The 25,771-nt window shown below is 37.1% G+C and overlaps 1 protein-coding gene across 1 annotated transcript; it reads right to left on the reverse strand.

The window, feature by feature from the left end:
• Positions 1-11,306: 11,306 nt before the first annotated feature.
• Positions 11,307-25,303, reverse strand: crispld1b (cysteine-rich secretory protein LCCL domain containing 1b). Its single transcript, XM_051865850.1, has 15 exons — positions 25,145-25,303; positions 24,377-24,686; positions 18,793-18,911; positions 18,550-18,682; positions 17,256-17,371; positions 17,061-17,161; positions 16,036-16,203; positions 15,716-15,776; positions 15,556-15,622; positions 15,269-15,399; positions 15,137-15,180; positions 14,976-15,048; positions 14,782-14,851; positions 12,610-12,743; positions 11,307-12,257 (listed from the first exon to the last, which is right to left on the reverse strand). Exons 2-15 carry the CDS (start codon positions 24,632-24,634, stop codon positions 12,206-12,208), a joined length of 1,527 nt encoding a protein of 508 aa, XP_051721810.1. The 5' UTR covers positions 24,635-24,686; positions 25,145-25,303; the 3' UTR covers positions 11,307-12,205.
• Positions 25,304-25,771: the final 468 nt, after the last annotated feature.

Below are 25,771 nucleotides of genomic sequence, written 5' to 3' on the forward strand. Positions count from 1 at the left end.
AATGGACAAGTTTCATTTTCATAGCTTCCTGTACCGGTTCCAGGGTTTGTTTGTTGTTTTGCCCCCCTTGTGTATCCGTTTCCTCCTGACTGACACTGTTACCCTGGGGCCCGTCTGTTCATGATATTAAAATATCTAGGGAAAGGGGGATGCTGCCATCAAGAGGTGTGATAGCATCTCCGTGGAGGAATTAAATATTTAAGCTGCATAGGAATATGGTGTTATGCACTGCTGCGAGACTGAAACGCTTTTGCAAACTGCACAGTTTTATGCGAAGAATGTGCTACGTTTGTGCTAATGCAAACTATGTAGTCTAATAAAATGTAGATTCTGTGATCTCACAGTTGTTAGTCATCTACAAATATCATACAGATAGTATCTTTCAGACTGTGATGTCACTATGACAAACTGACAAGCTTGTTCAGCAAACTTTAAAGGTTCAATAGGTGACTCTCTACAGAGTCACCTATTATGCTGGTTGAAAGTCTCCTCATATCCTGACAGCAATCACTATGTTAAGTGGTCTAAATGTATTTTTATAAATATATAACCTCTGTGGAAGGCATAGGATCATAAAATGTTCGTTCAATCATTGCATATTCGTTCCGAATAAAATGATAGCGTGTGTTCCCTGTCAGTCAACGACTTGTGTTTGCATACCACGCCTGTTCATGCAAACATCATACGTCATCAGCGCGTTCGTGCACGCTGTGCAGACAGAGCGAGAATGGCAGTCAAACAGCAACAACCTAACTTTCCTTTAGTAGTACTGTTACTCACTGTACTGTAAAGTTTTCTCACCGGCGAATGACACATGATGTAATCCAATAACGTTGTCTGTGGTTGTCTCACTTCTGGTCTGTGCGAGTTCATGTGTTTTGGAGGAGGCGTGGCTTTGGACGGCGATTTGCAGGGAGGGTGGGATCATATGCTTTCAATGCTAGCAGGCTAAAGTTAGCATTTTCCAGATCACCTATTGCACCTTTAATTAATTCATTTTTAAATAATTCCTGTCATTAAACATACATGTTGATTTAAGGGGCAGGTCGGTAAATGTTTGGAAAGGATTAAAGGGATAGTTCACCCAAAAATGAAAATTCTGTTATCATATACTCACCCTCAAGTTGTTCCAAACTTGTATAAATGTCTTTGTTCTGTTGAACACAAAGGAAGATATTTTGATTAAAGTTTGTAACTAGGCCACTTTGGGGCACCATTGACTTCCATAGTAGGAAAAAAACTACTATGGAAGTCAATGGTGCCCCAAAACTGTTCAGTTTAACACATTCCTCAAAATATCTTCCTTTGTGTTCAGCAGAACAAAGAAATGTATACTGGTTTTGAACAACTTGAGGGTGAGTAAATGATGACAGAATTTTCATTTTTGGGTGAACTATCCCTTTAAATTTTTAAAAAGTAATGCGTTACTTTACTAGTTACTAGGAAAAGTAAAATTACGTAACTCAAGTTACTTGTAATGTGTTACCCCCAACACTGAATATTACTATATAGATATTTACTTTGAAGAAAAATATGTGTATATACATTAATAGTAATTAAAAATGTAAATATATTGTTTAACACTCATCATTTCAGTGTCCCCTCAATGTTCAAATGAAATATATGCTACTGAACAGCTTTCTATTGCTGTCTCCAAAGAGTGTCTTTTTATGCTGCTTATTGAATGAAATTATCTTTTTTGAGATCAATTGATAATTAATAAATAAATTATTAATTAATTAATTAATTAAGAATAAGACATGTTTAAATAAGACATGCAGAGGAAGTGTGCTTAGGTCACAACTGCTGAAACTGCCATTAGTTCAGGTGGTTACAGACAGGAAAACATGTCAGTCACCACTGATGGCCTCCTGCCAGGTATTTTCCCCCCTGGGTTTAATAGGCACACTGATACATTGCCATCCACAAATGCAAAAATCAGGTAGCGAGTAAATAATCACAAGTCATATGTGATTATTTTGGCTGTTTTTAATGGACTGTTTGTGTGTGCAAACCTCAAGATTTTTAATATCTTCAATGGCTGGCCTAGAATTGATTTACCTAATATGATATAGTGAACTAAGCGAACTAGCACAAATAATAACGGAAACACTGCATCTCTATGCTTGAGAGATGATGAAAAGGGGAGAAATTTAGACTTAAATCAATATGTTTTCTTGTTGGAAAATTTTGGAAATGCATCTGCACCAAAGGGTATGCAAAAATATCATCAGCACCCACAAATGAATATATTTTGGAGCTGAACGAGTAGCTCAGCTGCACATCTGAGGTGCCACAGTGGGTCTATGAGGCCATAGGCGTCCAGTCTGTTGAAATGGGGTTTATTTTCTTTCTGCTTAGCTTAACCCCACTGGTTCCCTGTGGTCTACACACACAGTTCTGCTGCATTTGCTCTTTCTTTGATTATCAGGAAGAAAGCAGTATATATTGTGCCAAACTTCCCTGAAGCAAGACGAATTTTGGCTTCTTCCACACAGACCTGCTTTGACTGTGCCCCCAGTGTCCCCTTATAAAGGGCTCCCTTGTTATCCAAGACTTGATGAGACTAAATTTAAAGGTTGAAAACAGGGCAAAAAAAGAACATAATGTTTCGTCAAGCGTAGGTAGACCTGACAAATTGAGCACTTTCATTACATTCCTTTGTGGAGCAGGGCATGAGTGAATGCAGAGCAGGTTATGGCTGTTCTTTTTGGCTTTATACTATGAAACACACTGCAATACATATCAGTGTAATTCCTGTTGCAAGGTTTCTTTTATGAAATGATGTGTACGTTTAAACATTTCTGTAGTGCAGTCACGGTCGCTTATTAAAATATTGCTTGTGGGATTGAGATGGAATATTTCCAAACCACCCAGTGGGCCGTGCTTACTAGGACGTTTCCTTGTGATAATGAATTATCACATCTGCAGAACAATAGGATTTTTTGTGCTTAAGGCTAATTGAAATGAAAATTGCAATGACAACAGGAGGAAATGAAAACAAAGAGTCCAGTAGAGGGCAGTGTTGCTTTTAAACAGCTGGTGGGAAGCGACTGGCAATATGGGGAATGCTGACAGACCATCAGGAGTTTTGCTCCTCTTTTGGCGGCCACATTATGAAAATTTTACAAATAACATTAATAAATTAGGCGAACACGTCGTTTGTGCTTGCCATCCCACATTTCGTCATATGTTTACAAATGTAGCGTGAACACGTTCATGTTAGATTGCGATGAAACAGGCACTGGAGACCAAAAACTACTCTGAGAACTAATGACAAACAGAAGATCTTTAAAAACACATGAACACATAAAAAAGGGAAAAAAATATTAATATATTACTTGTGAAAAGCACTTATAAATACATGTAAATTTTATTGAATTCTGTTCATGTATAGCCCTATTCACCTAAAACCCACTGTCAACTTAATAGAAAATAAATATTTTTAAGAAATATTAACTGTATTGGCTTTGGCTCTAGTATGGTGACAATATAAGAGCTATTTAATTTTGAAAACAACATGGTGTCTTTCTAATATCACACTTAATATTGTTTAATGCAACCCGCAAGGTCATTGGTTCAATTCCAAGGGAAAGCATAAAGTGAATAAAGGGATAGTTCACCCAAAAATGAAAATTCTGTCATCATTTACTCACCCTCAAGTTGTTGCAAACCTGTATGAATTTCTTTGTTCTGCTGTATACAAAGGAAGATATTTGGAAGAATGTTTGTAACCAAGCAGATCTCGCCCCCCATTGACTACCATAGTATTATTTTTTCCTACTATGGTTGACAATGGGGGGCAAGTTATGCTTGGTTACAAACATTCTTCCAAATATCTTCCTTTGTGTATTTGCAGAACAAAGAAATTTATACAGGCTTGGAACAACATGAGGGTGAGTAAATGATGACAGAATTTTCATTTTTGGGTGAACTATCCCTTTAAATGCATGAATGCAAAGTTGCTTAGGATAAAAGCATTTTCCAAATGCATAAATGTATATATGAAGACACATGTATAGCACTGAAATGATGCAGTCAGCATGTTGTCTTAAACTCGAAGAGGAACAGATCAAGCAGAAGATATAATAATTTCATATCTATAAAACTGATTTCCTGTTGGTTGCATGCCATGCTTTGATGATATGACTGCTTCACCTCCATCAGATCAAAACAAAGCTACTATTTTACACTCACCCACTGTTCACAATGGTTTATGTGTGAACGTGAGAAAAAAAAGTGAAATCAAATACCTCCTCCAAACAGAAAAAAGGTCAGAGATGACGTGGAGAGTGAGGACTAGCCCCTCTTCTGACCGTATCATTAAGCAGTCCAGTTCTATAAGCAGCACCTCTCGCTGTTTACCTTTGGCGAACGAAACCCCAGCACCCATATAAACACCACGACTTGGATGAAATCATGTCATCGCAGTGTACACACTGCACAGTGCACTTAAGTAAGTACTGCACAGTCAGCATTCAAAGTCACAGGGCATATATTTGAAGACAGAGCAACACATCTACAGCAAATTGTTTGTTTTCCGAAATGGTTAGTTAAACCTCTGCTGTAGAATAATTGAGAGTGTGGTTTGAAATGCTTCCTTTCTTTGCATACATAATCTATAATGTTTTGCCAGTGGTTTAGGACCTCATTAATTCAATACATGAGAAACCTACTGTATGCCAGTGATTTTATAAGCAGTGCTTGTGTTTCCCAATTAAAGGATATTGTCTGTTTCTGCTTCAGAGTAAAAAATAAAAAGATAATTGTGATAAGTTTAAAATGAGAAAGTCAAATTGGGAGATATAAATCATAATTTATGAGATATAAAGTCATAATTATGAGAAAGTCATAATTGTTAGATTTAAATTCAGAATTATGAGATATAACGTCACATTGTAAGAAAAGTCACAATTGTGACATATAAATAGTCACATTGTTGGATATAAAGTCACAATTATGAGATATGAAGTCAATTGTGAGATATAAAGTCATAATTATGAGATATAAAGTGATAATTGTGAGATATGAAGTCACAATTGTTAGATTTAAATTCAGAATTGTGAGACAAGGTCACACTATTAGATATAAAGTCCCATTGTAAGATATAAAGTCCCATTGTGAGATATAAAGTCATAATTATGAGATATAAAGTCACAATTATGAGATATAAAGTCAATTGTGAGATATAAAGTCATAATTATGAGATATAAAGTCACAATTATGAGATATAAAGTCAATTGTGAGATATAAAGTCATAATTATGAGATATAAAGTCACAATTATGAGATATAAAGTAAATTGTTAGATATAAAGTCATAATTATGAGATATAAAGTCCCATTGTGAGATATAAAGTCACAATTGTGAGATGTAAAGTCATAATTATGAGATATAAAGTCAATTGTTAGATATAAAGTCATAATTATGAGATATAAAGTACCATTGTGAGATATAAAGTCACAATAGTTAAATTTAAATTCATAATTGTGAGATATAACATTACATTGTGAGAAAGTCACAATTGTGAGATATAAATAGAGATGTTGTTGGATATAAAGTTTTGTATCCAACAACATCACTATTTATCTCATTTTCTGTGGCTAAAAATTAAAGAAAATTATGAGAAATAAAGTCATAATTATAAGATATAACATTACATTGTGAGATATAAAGTTACATTGTGAAAAATAAATTCATAATTGTGAGATACATAGTCACGTTGTTGTTGGATATAAAGTCACAAATGTGAGACAAAGTCACACTATGAGATATAAAGTCATAATTATAAGATATAACATCACATTGTGAGATATGAAGTTACATTGTGAGAAATAAATTCATAATTGTGAGATACATAGTCACGTTGTTGTTGGATATAAAGTCACAAATGTGAGACAAAGTCACACTATGAGATATAAAGTTATAATTATAAGATATAACATCACATTGTGAGATATAAAGTTACATTGTGAGAAATAAATTCATAATTGTGAGATACATAGTCACGTTGTTATTGGATATAAAGTCACAAATGTGAGACAAAGTCACACTATGAGATATAAAGTTATAATTATGAGATAAATCCCACTGTGAGATATAAAGTCAGAGTCGCAAGAAACAAAGTTGAGATTTAATTCATTTAAAGTTGCAGAGCATAATGTTTGTATTGCTGATTATTGTAAGAATATTGCAAATAAAGCAACATATAATCAATGCATGAATTAATCCAGGACGTTCTCATCAAAATGACCCACTGAGGCATCCAACCCAAACAAACCACTCTCTTTCAGTTGGCTTCACATAAGCTGACAAAAACGAACCCTCTGTCGTGATTTCAAGACACAGTGTGTACTCCTAATGAAGCAAAATATACAATTTAATGAAATTCATAAATATTAAGATCAAAATAGTAGGCTCGGTTGTGTGCACACTGCTCAGGTCAGCGACAGGAGGGCACCAAGGGCTCGTGCCAAACGTTAGCATGCCTATTTTAGCCATGGCGGAAAATTTTCCTCAGGTTCTTCGAGGACATACAGTGGGGGTACATGGGGAGTGGGCAGAAAGCTCTTTGCTTTACTACTGCTGTGTGAACATAGGGAAAACTTGCACAACCACCACATTGGCACAACCTCAGTGTGTGTGGGATCTTGACAAATACATCTTAGAACACAGCCAATATCGCAACCGGGAGGGGGGAACGCAAAAGATTTAGGGCAGTGAGAAACGGGAGGATTGGCAAAAGATGTGTATGTGGGTGAAACGAAAAAAAAAAACACACAAACCTGTAAGATGAATAATATTTCAGCATATCAGCAAATGGTGTGGCCTCAGTTTGAAAGATTTTCAGAATAATTCCCTCTTTGTGTATATAAAAACTTTATGTAATCAAGATGACCCACACTTTCCACCCAGGACATCAAAATCTGCAACCAACATTTTGGAATCGTAACGTATCTCAGATCAAGTTACTACAGTTTTCCTGTAATTCTGTCCCATACAAGCCCATGCACAATGTCTTATTTTCAGAAATACACTTACATGTATATAATGAGAACATCTGGAACCAGATATGACACTTCTGTGGGTTAGGAGCTGGATATTTATGTATATAAGCACTGTTAAAAATATTCCATTATCATTATACAAACCAGCAATGCAAAGAAAAGCACCCTCATCACCAAGATCCTGCTGTAAGTATGTTAGAATAATACTCATTAAAATCTGCTGTGGTGGTGAGCTCGCACACGGCCTCTGCAAGCTCTTATGTGAAGGTACTTATTGTCGACCGCATACACATCATATACGTCCACTCAAGAGAGTGGCTTCTGAGGAATTCATATGAATGTGTGAGGCATTTCTAGAAACTGGCTGTGGATATCAAAAATGGATTGGTCACAAATAGACATCCTCACTATTCAGTGCTGTGGTCATCTCTCTGTGGACCACTGGTTCTTGACTGGTGGGTCACAGGTCTGTTCTGAAAGCACTGTGGGCAGTAAGGAAAATCCAATGCTAAATACGAATAATAAAATGCAGCTATCCATATAATCATGCATAGTTAAGATAGGAAAATGCCTCCCATATCTAAAGATTGTACCATGTAAAGAAGCAAGCGAAATAGGCAGATGCATGGGCAGGTTGCGTGACATGTCCTCATCTTTGAAAACCATAAACAAAATTACACAAGGTAAAAGAATATTCGACCCAAGCTTGGATAAATGGTGTTTGTGAAAACCACAATGTGTTTTCCGCTGTGGTTTATTGGCTGCTGAAAGCATGAAACCATTGAAATTACATTTTGTGCAATAAACAGTTTCGGTACTGTTTGGTAAGTTGTCAGCAGATGCCCACTTTCCTAAAATTAAAAGGTAACTATACATATAAAAGACACATTTATATAAATATTATTTGACATTATAAAGACAACATGTTGTTTCTAAAACTAAATTATTACTAAATAATATTGCTAAATTATTTTTTCTTATTATTAATGTTTTCAATTCAATGTAACATTTATTTTTATAGTGCTTTTTGCAACATATATTTCATAATGTTAAAAACAGAACAAAATAATCTTGAATAATCTCATGATTTCTGACTAATATTCAGAATTGAATAAAACTGTCAAATTTAAATCAATATTTTAAATGACATTTTTAAAATATTAAATATTTAAATGAATGTAACTATCAAATGTTACAAACAAAGAAAACACTGCATTACATAGACGGTTTCATCGGACGCACGCACGTTGCCACGGTTATGCGCATGGCCCGGAGTTAACTTCCGGTCTGTGTTTGTTGAACGGGACTGGTTGGTTGTAACTTTTTTGGTTGTCGCATTTAAGTTTGGCCAAGTAGCGGTTCTTTTCTTCTACTGGTAACCCAAAAATAATACTGATGAGACATAGTTTTAACTTGCTAGCTAATGTAATTTACTTGTTATTTATTTTGATTGTTATCAGGAATAATCTATCTACTCTAGAGGGAAGTCTGTTGTTATTGATTCTTTGTGGAAGTATACCGGAAGTTAAGTTTGGGCCACAAAACGTTTGTTTATGTTGCCGTTGAAACCGTAATTAATATTTTAAGTTAACATAGTGACTTTGACAGTACTAAAAATACATTTTGTTAAAAAAAAAATTCTCTCAAATTTTCCGTAGACCCCTTAGCACCCCCATGTGGCCCCCATACCCATTTGAAAACTCCTGATCTAGACCGTAATCATGAAATACATTTGGTTAAGGATCTTTCTCTGTCCCTGCAGTGAGTCTACTAAATATTTAGGATAAATCATATTTCCTAAATTCATGGCAATTAACCACATTACTAGGGGGGGAAATGGGTTATGGTAGGCTCATAATGTTTGGTTGCATTTTGATCATAATTCGTTTTGACCGCAGTATGAACCACAAAGATTTTTCATTACAGTTTATATGCATCCAGCCAATAGTCTGTTGGGTGCAAATATAAAATATAAGGTTGCACTGTTTTCAGACCTTGGATCTAAACCAAGAACACATGAGCATGTGAAACCTGTGTAGCTTCACGCTCACTGCCCACGGTTCAAATGTCCATAACATATCTTGAGGATATAGACGTGTATTTACTTGGGTTTACACTTGGGAGACTTAGATTGTCAGTATGCAAAAATATGTAGAAATAATAATAATAAAAATAATAAACACCAGGAACAATCCCATTGTGTTTTTGTATTTGATTGTCGTGCCACCTCGGTGTCTTGAGTACAGACATGTCCTTATCCTGTTCCAGCTCCAGCTTCTGCCACACTGGCCTGTGAATTTTGACAGAGCTCTGATGCATGCCTCTTCTCTCTGGATACCATCGTACAGATCTGCTCTGGTTCCTCCACAACACAGCTTCCATCTCCTGGTAACTGTCGTCTAACAGACTGGTGACTATTGTTCAGAAGGCTTGCTTCAAAGTGTGGGTTGGGCAAAAGATGGGTAACTACAATGTATAACTTCTATTGCAAATTGTTTTACAAAAGCTGATAAATAGAAGCAGGGTGTGTTAGCCTTTGTGCTATAGTTAACATTTTGTGATCTCACAGTGTGAATCTTGTTTGTTATGTTTTCTGTTATTGATTTTGTAGACAGGCAGCCATAATGACTTTATTCTACCGTCGGAGGTCTCCAATAACATGAGGATTATACTTGACTTATACTGACAGAAAAGTCTATAATTTAGCCCACTTGTACTCAATCTTTTGATCAAGATATACTTAAAAGTTAAATATTTTAAGTATACTTGGCTTGTAGTTGTGTTTACTCATTTAATTGAGTAGCCTATACTTTTTTCACATGCTGTCTCTAAACATGTTTTGGCATCCAATCCAGTAGATTTGTTTGAAAATATTGATTTATATTATGTTCCTAATTCTAAGTATGTGAATTTTTGTGTAGTCCACTGGTAGTGTACTTAGGATTTTACTTCAAATCAACTTAACTCTTTCCCCACCATTGACAGAAATTTCCGGCAATCTTTTGTGTCGAATCATGATTCGGATCGCGTGTCAAACCGCCAAACTGCTGAAATCACGTGACTTTGGTGCTCCTAGCCACTGATTCAAAACACAAAAGATTTATAACGCTCCGAAGCTTCATGAAGCAGTGTTTTGAAGTCGGCCATCACTATATAAGTCGTTATTTTGTTTTTTTGGTGCACCAAAAATATTCTCGTCGCTTTATAATATTAATATTGAACCACTGTACTCACATGAACTGATTTAAATATGTTTTTAGTACATTAATGGATCTTGAGAGAGGAAATGTCATTGCTGGCTATGCAGGCCTCACTGAGCCATCGGATTTCAACAAAAAATATCTTAATTTGCGTTCCAAAGATTAACGAAGGTCTTACAGGTGTGGAACGGCATGAGGGTGAGTAATAAATGACATTATTTTCATTTTTGGGTGAACTGACCCTTTAAGATGTATCATGGCCATATTCCAGGATGACAATGTCAAGATTCATCAGGCTCAAATTGTGAAAGAATGATTGGGAGGGAGCATGAAGAATCATTTTTACACATGAATCGGCACCTCTGAGTTCAGACCTTAAATTAATTCAAAGTCTTCTAATATGATGATTTGGTGCTCAAGATAAGAAACACTTCTTGTTATTATCAATGTTGAAAACAGTTGTGCGGCTTAATATTTTTTTTTTTTTTTTTTTTTTTTTGGAATCTGATAAATAAAAAAAATTCAATATTCTTTGATGAAAAGAAAGTTAAAAAACAGCATATATTTGAAAGAGAAAAAACAGCATATATTTGAAAGAGAAATCTTTTATAACATAGATGTCTTTACTGACACTTTTGATTAGTTTAATGCTTCCTTGCTGAATAAAAGCATTAATTTCTTAAAAGAAAATATTACTGACCCCAAACTTTTGCATGGTAGTGTACAATTTTTATGAGTAAAACTTTTAATAAGGTGAAACTTAATGAGTGCACCTTTAAGTTTTTCAAAAACTCTACATTTGATGGCTATATGAACAAGGCAGAAACAGACTTGTGATTTTATGATAAACTGCATAGGGTTCTAAGCCTGGAGGCAATGATCTCAAGAGAGCCTGAGAGGGCAAGACAGGAAATGAGAGAGGTCAAGGTGAGTGACAGAGAGCCCGTTACTACCACTCAGCCACATCTGTGCCCGACATGGAGGAAATGCACTCCAGGAAGTGAGATTAAAATCATCACACACACCAGCATACACACAATGTCCTTCTTTGTCTGTGGTGCCGGTGCACTGCCAGCAGAACTTGAGTGTTTTTACATGAGGCACGTTGCGTTTTCATTCTTCAAGGTGCAGAGGCTCCGTCTGCGCTTTCCAGAGTCTTGAATTTGAAATAACCTCACAGCTGTGTTTAGCCAACAATCACAGAAATTCAAATACATAGTACATCAAACCTGAACATTGTGATGGGACCATTGTGAAATATTTCAATATACTTTCTCTGCAATAAAATGTTCAAAGTCATAATAGGATATTATAGTGATATTTGCAACATAAGAATTGTGAGTCTAAATATCTTATTTTAGATTGCATGATAATAAATAACACAAAAAAAGTCCCTCTGCTTTTCCATATTGCTCCTTTTGTGGTACATTTTTCAAATTCTTCTAAAGCAATAATGATTTCCTGGCCTGCCAGGTTGTTACAGTATCAAATTCTGAACATACGCAGCATAATATACTGTAAAGCGCAATACACCATTGAGCAGCTTCTGAAAAATGATATAAAAATATGTTTACAAAAATATAAACTGTAATATTATATGGCCTTTTCTACACATTCAACATGTTCGGACTGTTGTGTTTGCATGCACAATTGCCTATTTTGTTATTTTAAGGAATGCTTTATATCTTTATGAGCTTAAAATAACAACATATACCTATATAAAAACATACAAGAATTAATGTAATGAATAAAAACTCACTATATTTACAACTCGTATATACATGACATTTACATGCAGACAAAAAATCATGGAGACTCTGTTTTCTCAGGACCAGATGGTGTCAAAGTCAATGTCTTTTTTTCCTGTTGAGGAGATTTTTCGTGACAGCACTGGCCTTAAATCCAGCCCAGCAAGACCAGCAAACCAAATGCGTGGTAATTACCAGCTGTTACATTACCAAGAGCTCTATTTCTTTGCATCCGTCCTTGGAGGATGGTTTCAAATGACCGCAAACACTCTGAACGCTTTGCCTCCTGGGGGATTCTGTAGGCTAAATGGAAGAATAATGGCCAATATTAATCCAGATCCAGCAGGATAGAAAGATATATGATTTAAATGCTAGTATGATTCATTAATCACGCTTCAGATACTCATAATACCCTCAACAGGCTATGTAATGAAGCAAAATAAAACCAGGCTGTGTAGGTGGTCTGGTTTTACTTAGGAGAAACGCAGAGTTTATAAGATTACGGTTCAGCCAGCCACTAAATAAAATGATTACGTTATCCAACCAAGCTCATATAGAGGGATATTAGATAATTAGTCTGAAGACCAGAAGTCAAGAAGGAAAGATCAGCTACAAGGCAGTAGTAGCTCAAAAGCTGACTCAACACATTCAGTACCTTTCTGAGGTGATGCCATTCTGGTAGGAGCCCTTGTACTGCTTCCTCTTGTCCACAGGCATTACGTCCAGATAACCACCCGAGTCACTTCGAATTACCCCTGCGTGGATAGCTGCCCTGCATATACTGGAATTCTGCTCAGTGGGACAGAAAAAGGAAATATGGCTCATTTTCTACAGCAGTTGTAACAGAAGAGTGGCTTTATAGCTCCAATAGAGCGACCCAAAGGAATATTTCATTGCTCAGACATTGTTCTTTTATAGCTCAGGAGATTTATGCGAGTAATCATTTATGTTCAAGTATCAACTTAGTTTCAGATGAGTCTCCTAAAATTCCTTAGTGGAAATAAAAGTAGACACAAATCAGACATTTTTTGACATATAATACTGGTATAGAGCTATTAACAAATAATTTGGAAAGTTTTAGTTAAATGAAGTCCAATTAAAAAAATGTATAATTTTGGTGTCAGAGCAAATCTGAGCAGTTTGAGATCTTGGTAACACTTTAGTTTAGGGTCCAATTCTCACTATTAAGTAGTTGCCTATTAGCATGCATATTAATAGGATATCGGCTGTTTATTAGTACTTATAAAACACATATTAATGCGTTATTCTGAATGACCTTATTCTACATCCCTTAATCCTACACTTAACAACTACATTACTAACTTTTAATAAGCAGTAATTAGGAGCTTATTGAGACAAAAGTTAAAGGGTTAGTTCACCCAAAAATGAAAATTCTGTCATTAATTACTCACCCTCATGTCGTTCCACACCCGTAAGACCTTCGTTCATCTTCGAAACACAAATTAAGATATTTTTGCTAAGATCTGAGAGGTATGTGACTCGTCCATAGACAGCAATATAATCAACACTTTCAAGGTCCAGAAAGGTAAGAGGGTAAGACATTGTTAAAACAGTCGACGTGACTGCAGTGGTTCAACCTTAATTTTATGAAGCAACAAGAATACTTTTTGTGCGCAAAAACAAAACAAAAATAACAACTTTATTCAACAATATCTTCTCTTCCCTGTCATTATCCTTACGTAATTGCCACAGTAAGCACAGTGAAGGCTTCAGTGTTTACATCTGAATGCCAGCTCAGTATTGGCCAAAGCTGCACACGTGAGCAGCATGACGCATGCATGTGATGCCGACGCAAGAGCCGGCCAATGATGAGTTGGCGTTCTGACAGAGAACCTGGAAGTGCTGGATGTAAACAACGTATGAGAATGACACAGAAGAGAAGATATTGTTGAATAAAGTCATTATTTTTGTTTTGTTTTTGTGCACAAAACGTATTTTCGTCGCTTCATAACATTAAGGTTGAACCACTGTAGTCACATGGACTGTTTTAGCGATGTCTTTAGTACCTTTCTGGACCTTGAAAGTGGTGGTTATATTGCTGTCTATGGACGAGTAAGAAAGCTCTCAGATTTCCTCAAAAGTTTCTTAATTTGTGTTTCGAAGATGAACGAAGGTCTTACGAGTGTGGAACGACATAAGGGTGAGTAATTAATGACAGAAATTTTATTTTTGGGTGAACTAACCCTTTAAGAGTGAGAAATGGACCCTAAACTAAAGTGTGACCGAAATCTTTTTTGAAAGTTTAGGGGAGGCACATATGAGAATACTGTGTTTTTTTTCTCAGAAGAAGACTTTGGTAAAAGTCTGTATATGCTCTCCATTTCATCAAATTGCAGGCTAGGAGAAACAACTGAGATATTACTGAGATATTAAGGATCTCTTATCATATGTTTCCTAATGATTTAATGGTGTTTTTACGTAATTAGAAGATTGCAGTGACTTCATAATATTTATAACAGGGCAGAAAGTTGTAGTCTAAGCAGTCATTCACTCAGAATCAGAATTTTTCACAGAACAGAATTTTCGTGCTTAAAAACACACAAAGGGCAACGCAGGGCAGTGAATTGAAAAAAAATAACACAATGTCCTCAGACGCATTTTTTAAAACAACTTCAACTTTGAAGTATCACGTTTTTTTAATCCTGTATCATGTGCGAGACACTTCGAAAGATGCAAGATGTGAGAGCAATGATCAAAGATGTCCATCTAGTGCATGTTTACATAGAAAAACAATGGAAAAGCAGTGCAGTGGAATGCAAAAACATGTTCTGTGTGAACGGGCCCTTAAATGGGCATGAAGACTTACATCTGAATAATAGCGGGTTCCGATTACTCGAGCATAGCTGTTGTGCAAGCAATTACGAGGACAATACAACCTGAAAAAAACACATCTTGTTAGCTGTTGCATTATTAAACAAAAAAAAAAAAGTTTTTTCCAAATTTACTACATAGTACCTTGTGTAATCTGGCAATATTATTTTTATTATAAAGTAAGTTCACCTGGGACAGTGCTGGACTGGTTTCTTGAAAGGACAGAATTGTGCCACCGTAGTTTCACAATTAATTGCTTTCACTGGAAGTCACAAAACATTTGTTTTTAAATTGCTTTTCTGAAACTTTAGCAACTCAGTCTCATTAAGAATGATCATGCGTGCACTAACCTGGGACATTTGATACGGTGAAAGCATTGGCACTCTGATTCTTCCTGAGGAATAACATGGAAATAAAATGTGAGAACAATGTTGAACCTACATCCAGCAGCATGAAATAAGCATGTGAGTTATATGACTTACGCCAGAGTCTGAACTCCATTTTTGAAGGACTTTGAGAATCGTTGCCTTCTGCCCACCCTGGTGACATCCAGCCAACCTCCATCGTCATCTATTATTCCAGCATGCAAGCCGCTGCCACAAATACTGGATTGCTGGAAAAAGAGCAAAATTAATGAGAGAGACCCTGAGCTGACCACAATCCATCTAAAACTGGATATAGTATTTAAATATGTAACTGTAAAAAATCAACTTGAGAGCTGATCCCACATAAAAATGAAAAGTAATACAAAACTAATGTATTTACCTACCATGTCATAATGACCCAATCCAATTACTTTTCCATAGTTGTACAAGCAGCCTGGTGGGCACTCGTACCTAATTAAAGATTTACCAGTCATGAAAATAATACATGGTAGCATGACCTAACCACATTCTTTTGTAACTGATGTGTGAATCAACCTACTTTACCTGTTACAAGTAGTTCCTTTGCACTGATCACGTAATCTAGTATCACATGCTACTTGCTGAGCTGCAGGAAAAATATATACAAACAAAGATGTGTTATGTATTTTCTGGTTAACCTTTTAATAATGGATTCTCATGTGCTAAATTAGGTGAATACTATTCTCTTTCTTCAATATTAAACGTGTTTCTGCTTGTAAATGTACCCCAAGAGAATGTATATATCTTAGAAACATACATACCTTCTGATATCACCCAGCAAAGACATTACAGCCCCACCCACTTTTGAATATCTTACGTCAAACAATGAACTTAAATTAGCTTACACATCTGGGAAGTACTGATGACTTCATTCCTCTCAATGTTCTCATTGGGAGACGGTGTCGTGGTCTCATCCCTGTAGTGAGTGTCATGGCTTCGGACTGGCTCTGGTTCTGGTTCGATATAGTTATTTTCCTCTGTCTCGGGGGTGTAATGATAATGACTGCCATCATCTGAAGAGAGCACAATTTAATTACATTTTAAAAATGATTTAGGACTTACAGTCTTCACAAATGTTAGCTAAAAAAAATTTCATAACTAGTTTAGGGATGTAAATAGTTAAAAATGTCTTAATCAAATTAACTGCATAATACAGTGGCCAAAAGTGATATCTGGCCTAGGAAAATTGACATTTTGACCCTTTAATCAAATATTATTATTAAAAAAATTGTTAAAGATTTGAAGTATATTGCATAGTTGTGCTTTAATTCAGTTGTTTTATTTGTGATAACGCCATGAAACATGCCAAATTGTGTGGACATCATTTTTGTCATACAAAGAAGTTATGAACATATGCAAAAACAAGAGAGAACCAACAAAATAATAACTGATTATGTTGTAGTCAAAGTATGCTTTTTCCTGTGAGCTTTTTGTTTTTCTATGCCTTTTGTTTTGCGTAGTAAAATAAAACCTGTAGCTGTAGCCTTTTTCTTTGCCAATTTTGTCAGATAAATATCTTAACTAAGTTTAGTGCTTTGTTCTTCCCTCATATTTAAAATATTCCTCATATTTAATCAAACTTGTAGGGTCATTAAAAACAAATATCCCCTCCATACATCACTTTTGGCCACTACTGTACATCATGGTAATGAAATCAAATGAATCGCAATTAATCACATAACAATTTGCTGCAAAAAAACCCCCAAATGAAGATTATTCATATACATTGAATTGAAATGAGTCTTTCTTTCTTTTCATTGTTTTTTTTTAAATCACACTAAATGAACAAATTAAGTCTACTGTATTTAAATACATAACAAAAAAAAAAGGAACAATAAAAATAGGTTGCATAATATAGCCAGTTTAGTACCTTTATAGCAAAGGTTGTTTCTGCAACCGCCGCCATAGCTGGGTGGGCAGGCAGAGCAAGGGGTCCCGTGCTTGTATGGTGCATGTCCCCACCAGTTACCTCTGAGAAAAGGATGCCAAATGGTAGAAGCTAATAACAGTTCTTTATTAAAATTATATCATATTGCAAATGACGAAAAAAGATGAACGTTCTTACGGGGGAGAGTAATTGCAGACCAGATACACGGCTTTGGCCCAGATCATCCCCCATACATTCATGTTGTAGCACACATTGATGGCACAGCCAATTTTGTTGCTTGTGGCCCAAACCAGCTGTGAACAAATCATAATATCACATTTACTATAGCATATCTCACCTGCTTAAAGGCATAGTTCACCCAAAAATGAAAATTTGATGTTTATCTGCTTGCCCCCAGGGCATCCAACTTGTAGGTGACTTTGTTTCTTCAGTAGAACTCCAACCGTTGCAGTCTGTCAGTCGTATAATGCATGTTAATGGGAACTCAATCTATAAGAGTCAAAAAAACATGCACAGATAAATCCAAATTAAACCCTGAGGCTCATGACGACACATTGATGTCCTAAGACACGAAACGATCGGTTTGTGTGAGAAACCGAACAGCATTTGTATCATTTTTTTTTTACTACTAATACACCACTATGTCCAACATTCATTGACATATACACGCGAGAGATCACTTCCGTCATCAGAGTGCGTTTTCAGACCTCACCAACCAGATGCTCAAGGCAGTTGGACATAGTGGTGTATTAGAGGTAAAAAATGATATAAATACTGTTCGCTTTCTCGCACAAACCGATTGTTTCGTGTCTTAGGACATCAATGTGTCGTCACGAGCCGCAGGGTTTAATTTGGATTTGTCTGTGCATGTCTTTTTGACTCTTATAGATGGAGTTCCCATTGACAAGCATTATACGACTGCAACGGTTGGGAGTTAAAAATCATAATTTGTGTTCTATTGTAGAAACAAAGTCACCTACATCTTGGATGCCCTGAGGGTAAGCAGATAAACATCAAATTTTCATTTTTGGGTGAACTATCCCTTTAAATTGCTTGTATTGTCACAAAATTTAAACTATATTATCGTCCAGCTCGAATCTGCTAAATGCGACTATAAGGCATGAAGATATTAAGATATTATAAACATTAACTCTTTCCCTGTCATTGATGGAATTTTCCGTCAATCCAAGTTTTCACTGTAATACAGTAAAGGCCACTATTACGCATCTTCTGAAAGAGTACAGAATCTCTGGATCAAGTGTTGATAAAGAAAGAATGCATTAAGCTAAAATAAAATGGTAAAAATACTGGTGAGGAAAGGGTTAACATCATGATTTTCTGTAAAGCTGCTTTGAAACAATGTATATTGTGAAAATACAAATACATTTGAAAAAGACAAAACATTTTTTCATATTTGTCCTGCCAGAGTTTTGGGGATATTGTTGATTTGGTAAAGTGAATGTGGTTTTACCTGTGTGTAATGCGTGCAGACCGGTCCAGAGCATCTGTAGGGGCAGTGAGGGTTACACTCTTGTGGATAGGGGTAACTGAAATCTCTCACCTCATCATACCAGGCTTGGACATGAAATGTTGGGGGTCTGTCTCTAAAGATAATCATATTTAAAGTAAACAGTCAATGTATGAGATCTGCATGATATGCAATTGTTATTTGATATGACCTCAGTTTTATTTTTATCCATTTTTAATACAGCACCTGCCCCAGTGAGCTCCCAGGTTTTGGCCGATCCGGGTCAGTAAGTGAGATGGTCCATGTTCCCACAGACAAGCGTGTGCCCAATGCTCAGCACTCCTCTCTAGTTCAGTGTCCCACACCTGTCACAGCGTAGAAACACAAGTCAGGTTCACACAGCAGCATAAACGGTTATCAGTTTTGTATTTGAGTGCTAAATACAGTTGTGTTCAGAACATTTCAGGTAATTACAAGAGTGACAACCTATTTTCGAGAGAATATAACTGTACTGGACAACGTCATACTGTACAACATGCCACTCTGCGCTGCACCTGTGTGTCTCATGTGTTGTGTGTTTTCATGTGTGGTTTCGGTAATTTGCAGAGACGGAATGAACTATGCGTCACTGTCTTCCACCAACATAGGTTATTAGTACTCGAATACTGTACTGTTCACACTTGTAGTTCGGTTCGTTTGGTTCATTTGGTCCGGACCAAAAAAGAAAAAAAAACATTAAGGGTGCGTTCACACTTGTCAGGTTTGGTTCGATTAAAACGATCCCTGGTGTGATTGCTCTGTTAGTGTGGTTCATTTGAGCATGTGTGAACGCTGCCATCTGAACCCTGGTGCGCACCAAACAAGCTCCAAACGAACTCTGGTGCGGTTCGAATGATATATGAACGCAACACGGACCAAAGACATGTAAACGAACCAAAAACTGGAAGATGAGACCCTAAAAAGGACAGAATCCTCACGCATATCGGTTTTTCTCGTCATAGTCACGAGTTTGCCCATCACAGGCATCGGACGTGCGTCTCCACGCAGCAGATCGTTTGTGTGTGTGGCGGAGGAATTCCCTGCATCTGTTTTGTAGGGAATACCGCTGTTTTGATTCCTTTACACATTTTATAAGCTCTTCACAAGTTCCCAGCTGGCCAAAATACCATCATATGCAGGCTACGCACACACAACAAGCGCATTTACCTCAGCACACAGCATTGTTTTGGATGTTCGGTAAATTTCGTCTCAAAATAGGCAATACGTCATAAAATCCGACCAATCAGGTTGTGAACGTATCCCTATGCCTTTAGGTTCGGTATCTTTTGATTCGGTGATAAAATTGCCAATCTGAACGCTAATCGGACCAGGACTAAATGCGCGTCTGATGCCTGTGATGGGCAAACTCGCAACTATGATGAGAGAAAACCGATATGCGTGAGGATTCTGTCTTTTTTAGGGTCTCATCTTCCTGTTTTCGGTTCATTTACATGTCTTTGGTCTCATATATCATTCGAATCACACAAGAGTTCGTTTGGAAGCGGACTGAGAACCATCTTTTCAGCGGTCTCGGTCCGCTTGTTTGGTGCGCACCAAGGTTCGGATGGCAGCGTTCACACATTCTCAAATGAACCGCACTAACAGAGCAATCGCACCGGGGTTCATTTTAATCGGACCAAACATGCCAAGTGTGAACGCACCCTAAGGGGGCTTTCACACTGGGCTCGTTTGCCGCGGTCCGAGCGCAATTGTTCCCGGTGCCCCCCGCAGCGTTGGTCTGGTTTCACACTCAAATTGATTCTATCGAACCCTGGTGCATTTGCGTTCATCTTACGTCATCACAGACGTGCACGGCGCATGATAGAAAACAGAACGCTGTCAGTAAATTATGTTTTTTTTTTTATTATTATTAATTTGGCGCTATTATGTGCAGCAGAGTAAACGACACTTAGCTTTCCTGTATGTGCGCGGCATGTAGACGGTTTTCCGTTGCTTGCAAACAAACTATTTTGTGGAGACAGCTGATTACCATTCATTTGCCGCTCTGACTGCACTCGCAAAGCGCGAATACACTGCAGGCTCACTCCTGCTTGAATCCAAGGAAAATCATCAACGCTATCATCTCTGTTTTATTGAAGTAAATATATTATAATCGGCTAAAACGCATGCGCAGGTTGCTTTACTTCCTGAACAAGTGCACACCCGAGTCCGTGTTGCTTTCATATTCACGCGAACCGCGGCACAGTTCGAGTGCAACCAAACTCAGACCACCTCCTTCAGGTAGTCTCGGGTTTGGTACCCCGGTGCGCACCCGGGTTCGCATGACAGCTTTCACATTAGCGATTTTTCATGCGAACCGTGCCCCGTTTCGAACTAAACTGCCAGTGTGAAAGCCCCCTAAGAGTCACACCTTTTGTGAAATACGGTTGCCAATCCCAAACACTGACTGTGTGAATGTAGGTAACACAGCAGCTGAACCTGTCATAATTTGTGCAGTAAATAAAGATAAAAGGTCCAGATATTAAAGGCACAATATGTAAGATTTTTGGATTAAAATATCCAGAAACCCCTAGAACAATGTTATATATTTTGTTGACTTGTGTACTTACATTATCCAAATGTTTCCAAGAATGTTTAAATCCAGAGAAATAAGCAAATTTAACCAGGACACGGACCATGTCCCTGCGTCGCCTATCAATGACATCATACCCACGTTACCCTCGATTTCCGGTTTTATTTTGTAGAAACTATGGAAACACCAAAGATGCTTTAATATATTATGTGTTTTTATTAAACAGGTGAGCAACTGTTTGGATACATTCATCGACAGAAAACGAATTATTGTTATGTAGCTCAACACAGCAAGTCTTATTGTTTAAATCTCGTGTTCTTGATTTACCGCGAGTACCATGTTTTACCATGCCTAATATCAATCTAGCTTACTGCAGTGTGCAACAAGTGTCTTATAGTAGCCACCGATCGAACGCAGAATAGCATAACAACTTTTAACACACAAATGTATCTAATATGATAAAACAGCACTGCGTTTTATCACTCCACATACGTACAGTATGACCGGATGAAGTGGAAGCGCTCGTCTGCGGCATAAGAAAAGCTCCACTGCTCTGGAGCCATGTAACGCGCTCGTCTCTCATTAGCAATTGCTCCAGCAGCCTCGTTCCGCCCCGATGGTTTTCAACCACACCCTGGTTCATACAGTAATGTTAATAAATCTTTAATACATCATCCATGAATATGATTTCTGCCCGAGTCCCGTCGGATTCTTTTCCTCCGGCTGTAGATGTGAAGACAACACCTCCCATGATCCCGCGAAATCAAGGCATCATCAAGCTACGCCTTTGTTTTGAATAAGCGACCTCTAGCGGTGAAAAACTGCATATTGTGCCTTTAAAGGGATAGTTCACCCAAAAGTCATTTACACATGGAGTTCCAGACCTTTAAGAAATTTTGAGAAATGTCTCAGTGTTTCTTTTGTCCATGAAGTGGAAGTAAATGTACACCATTGATTACCAACATTTTTCAAAATATCTTCTTTTGTGTTCTGCAAAAAAAAAAAAAAAAAGGGGGGGGGAATTCATACAGGTTGACATGAGGGTGAGTAAAAAATAACATAATTTTGATTTCTGGGTGAACTATCCATTTAAAACACAACAGCAAATGTTTTAAAGAGCTAAAGCACCTCAAAAAAACATTCTTTTGGCATATGGTTGAACCTGCCTATGTACGTCAAAGCACGGTTGTTTCTGACCAGTAGGTTGATAAAAATCTACAAGTGGGCCGGTTGAAGTTAAAAACCATAAAGAATTTCTGTTTCACTAACTTGGGACAAAAGACATTAAAACTGCCGTTAGGATTGCCACAGGTTTAAAGTGTTTTGTATGAAAGAGTAAGCACAGTGTATTATTTCAATACACAGCAGCTTAATTTAAAATTACATATACGTAGTTTGCTGCCCTGCGCTAATCTGTTCCATATGTGCAGAGCTGGTGCATTCCATTCCAGCAGTCCTCAACAAATACTACTGCTGAACCACCTTGATAATTCTTTCATATTGCATAATAAATTACCTGAAAATTACCTTGCATTTTAATCTTACTTAGATGCTACTTAGATTGCATTCCTGCTGTTTATGATATTAAAGCAAGCTGTATAAAATATGTCTTATTGTCGACAACATGCACTTAAAATTTTTACCATCAATGTGAATGTAATATCGGTCTTTAAGGCTCATAAAAGCATAGCAAGCTTTTTGCATATGAGCAGAACCAGCACAGAGATGCAAAGCCTGCTGGCATTTTATGTGGCCTTTGAGACCCGTCTTGGCATTGTTTATTTGTTGTGATGCCTAATTTGCAGTTACAGCGACCATCTGGGTGCATTCCAAGGGAGATATGCCTCCTCTGTGACTCCTTCCACTTCCTTTTCAGAGTAATTACCCAGAGGACTGCGCAGAATGGAGGTAGCTAATGTCTCCTCCCCTACCTGCGCCCCACACAAAGACACATTCTGTTAAACTTTGCTGTGGGATAAAGGCAGGTGGGATTTGACAGATTTAACACTGAATTGTTCAGAGTCCCAGAGCATCACAGATGTTATCAACTCAAAAGTAATTGACTAAGAAGAATGTTTTGAAACAGTTCTCTTACAGCTGATAGCAAGTGTCAGTCGTATGGAATGGTCCATGTGCAGTGCAGGGAAATTAATGACATATTTTAGGAATAAAAGGAGAACTACTGTTTAGTTGTACACTTCCCAGACAGCAATATGGTGTGGCCCAGATCCGGCCTACATCTGGTATATGTGGATTACACGCGGACCAGATGTGGGCCGGATCTGGGCCGACACTATGTTGCTGTCAGGGTTGACCTAAGAGCTATAATAATAGGATGGTCTAAGTTCATTTAGAGTGTTATATTCTATTCGGCTCTTTGATGTGTGAGTCAATATTTGCCTCCACTGCTGCCAACTGCAATGCAGCGGGAAGAAGCAGCAGCAACAGCAAACCATAGACGGTTCTAAGAAGTATCAGGTCATATTTGGCCAGAAAGCAATGAGAGTTCTGGCTGAGTGCCACATACAGTAGGTGAGCCACAGAACGTGGGAAGGAGAAGCTACATTTTAGCCTCCCTGATGTACCTGATGAACTGTTTGTTATAGACCACAAACTTGACTGTAGTTCAGTGTGTTTGAATGCATTTGTGCAAAGTGCGGTTATGGTGTGGTACCCAATACTGGTTGGCAGAGCCATCTGATAAATTTATGAGCCCCCTAATGACCCCACCAATGTATAAATAGACTTTTAACTCACAATTCAATGGAAAAGTTGTACTTTAGCACAATTTTTAAATAATTTTCAAAGTCACATGACATCTTATAGAAAGTTTTCACATTTGCAGTAGTTTTTGAAATACATTTGCTATTTTCTTCGTCCTCATGTAGTTTGGTTTAATGAAGGGATGAACGATATATTAGTAGTACCATATTAATTATCAGCCAATATTAGAGATTTTTAAGTTATTGGTATCTGCCAGTAAAACACATATGGACAATAAATGCCCATATTTTATTTAATATCAATTCTGTTATGATGTCTAAATTCATTTGTACCAGAGAAAACAACTGATTTAAGTTTTTAGTGTTTTAGACAAAATGTCATTCAGATAAAATGATAATGTAGACAATTTGCAGTGACTATATGGCAGGTAAAAAGTCATTCTGCAGCAAATATATATTGGAACATGATAAATCTGTGTAGGTTAGGAACATGATTCAGCAGGAATGTGACTGAGAGACAATCATGTGATCTTACCATGTACTCCATGTTTGAGGCAGGGGGGTACACTTGACCCCTAAGCTTATTATGTAGGTCAAGAATGAGTTGCATATCACTCTGTGAAATTGCTCTCTTGCCTCTTGGCTTGGATTGCCACCACGCCTCATCCTTATCCATGTATTTTTCCAGGATGGCTTCTAAGTGGGTGGCATTGGGAATGACCATGGAAACCACCGTTTGGACAATCACAAGCAGCACAAACCCACTAAATAAATCTTCATGTCCACACTTCATGTTTCCTTCACAACTGTCACCTACAAAATCCAAAGTGGTATCTGCCCTCTGCCTGTGAAATCAAAATGATTGTAATCAGATCTAAACTTTAACGCACATTAATGTATACTTTTATATTTTTGTATAAAATTTGTACACAATGTGACAGAATTACATAATATAATTAGATTTCATTTGAGTGCATTGATTCGCATGGATGCTCAGCAATAGATCAGTTCATACAAGCCCGACTGAAAAGTGGAGTTTCACAACTGAGGTGATTGTTTCTCACTTATCAAAGACTTGTGTACGCCTTTTGCCACACACATGCAATATTTCATACGGTCGTGTCTGCATTAAAACTAACCACAAAAGTCTTTGAAGTCTGCAGCATCTTCAGCCATATATTATGAGTAACTCTAATGCTACCTCTAAAGAAATTAATATTATCTTTACTCGAGTTAACCTTGTAACGTTTGACATAGAAGAAATGTTAAGTGTTCTTTATACTGAAATTAAGCAGCATTTTACCTTATGCGGTTCCGCGCGTGGACGTTTAGCTCCGGTGTTGCTGACCTACTGAAATAATGTTTCTCTGCAGTTTTTGCATTTCAAGTAGACGAGTCCATCTGTTTTTATCTGCTTGCAAGTTTCTTTATGAATGAGTCATCATGAGTCATTGCCCGGCAAAATAATGAACGTTCAAATGTTTAAATTTGTGATACTGCTTTTCTCATTTATAGTGGACTTTTAAGCCACGCCCACAAGCACACCGCCACACCCACAGCACAGAAGCGTTTAGGTATATATACCGGTGCATTTGTCAGTTATCAAAGAATTATTTTTATTTGTGTGTTTATGTATGTTTTAGTGTTTTTTTTGTAATTGCCATAATTGCAAACATTTTTAATACTGCCATATCCATACTCAATTTCATAAGTATGAAGTACATCTATCTATCTATCTATCTATCTATCTATCTATCTATCTGTCTGTCTATCTATCTGTCTGTCTGTCTGTCTGTCTGTCTGTCTATCATTTGACATTTTGCTGTACAGTATTGTGTAACTGTGTCACAAGCCAAACAAACACTAGATGGCAGCATTGAGTGATTTTTTTTTTAAACCTTCACTATATGGAATGAAAGTTTGAGCTCCG

This window comes from Ctenopharyngodon idella, chromosome 2, assembly GCF_019924925.1.
Source record: "Ctenopharyngodon idella isolate HZGC_01 chromosome 2, HZGC01, whole genome shotgun sequence".
Lineage (NCBI taxonomy): Eukaryota > Metazoa > Chordata > Actinopteri > Cypriniformes > Xenocyprididae > Ctenopharyngodon > Ctenopharyngodon idella.

Excerpts from the sequence above, each read along its gene's own strand:
- crispld1b (XM_051865850.1), bottom strand. The coding sequence starts at position 24,634 with ATGAAGTGTGGACATGAAGATTTATTTAGTGGGTTTGTGCTGCTTGTG. Across the intron at positions 15,181-15,268 it reads AATGGAGTTCAGACTCTGGC|GAAGAATCAGAGTGCCAATG; the intron begins GTAAGTCATATA and ends GTTATTCCTCAG. Across the intron at positions 12,258-12,609 it reads AATGGCATCACCTCAGAAAG|CCTACAGAATCCCCCAGGAG; the intron begins GTACTGAATGTG and ends TCTTCCATTTAG.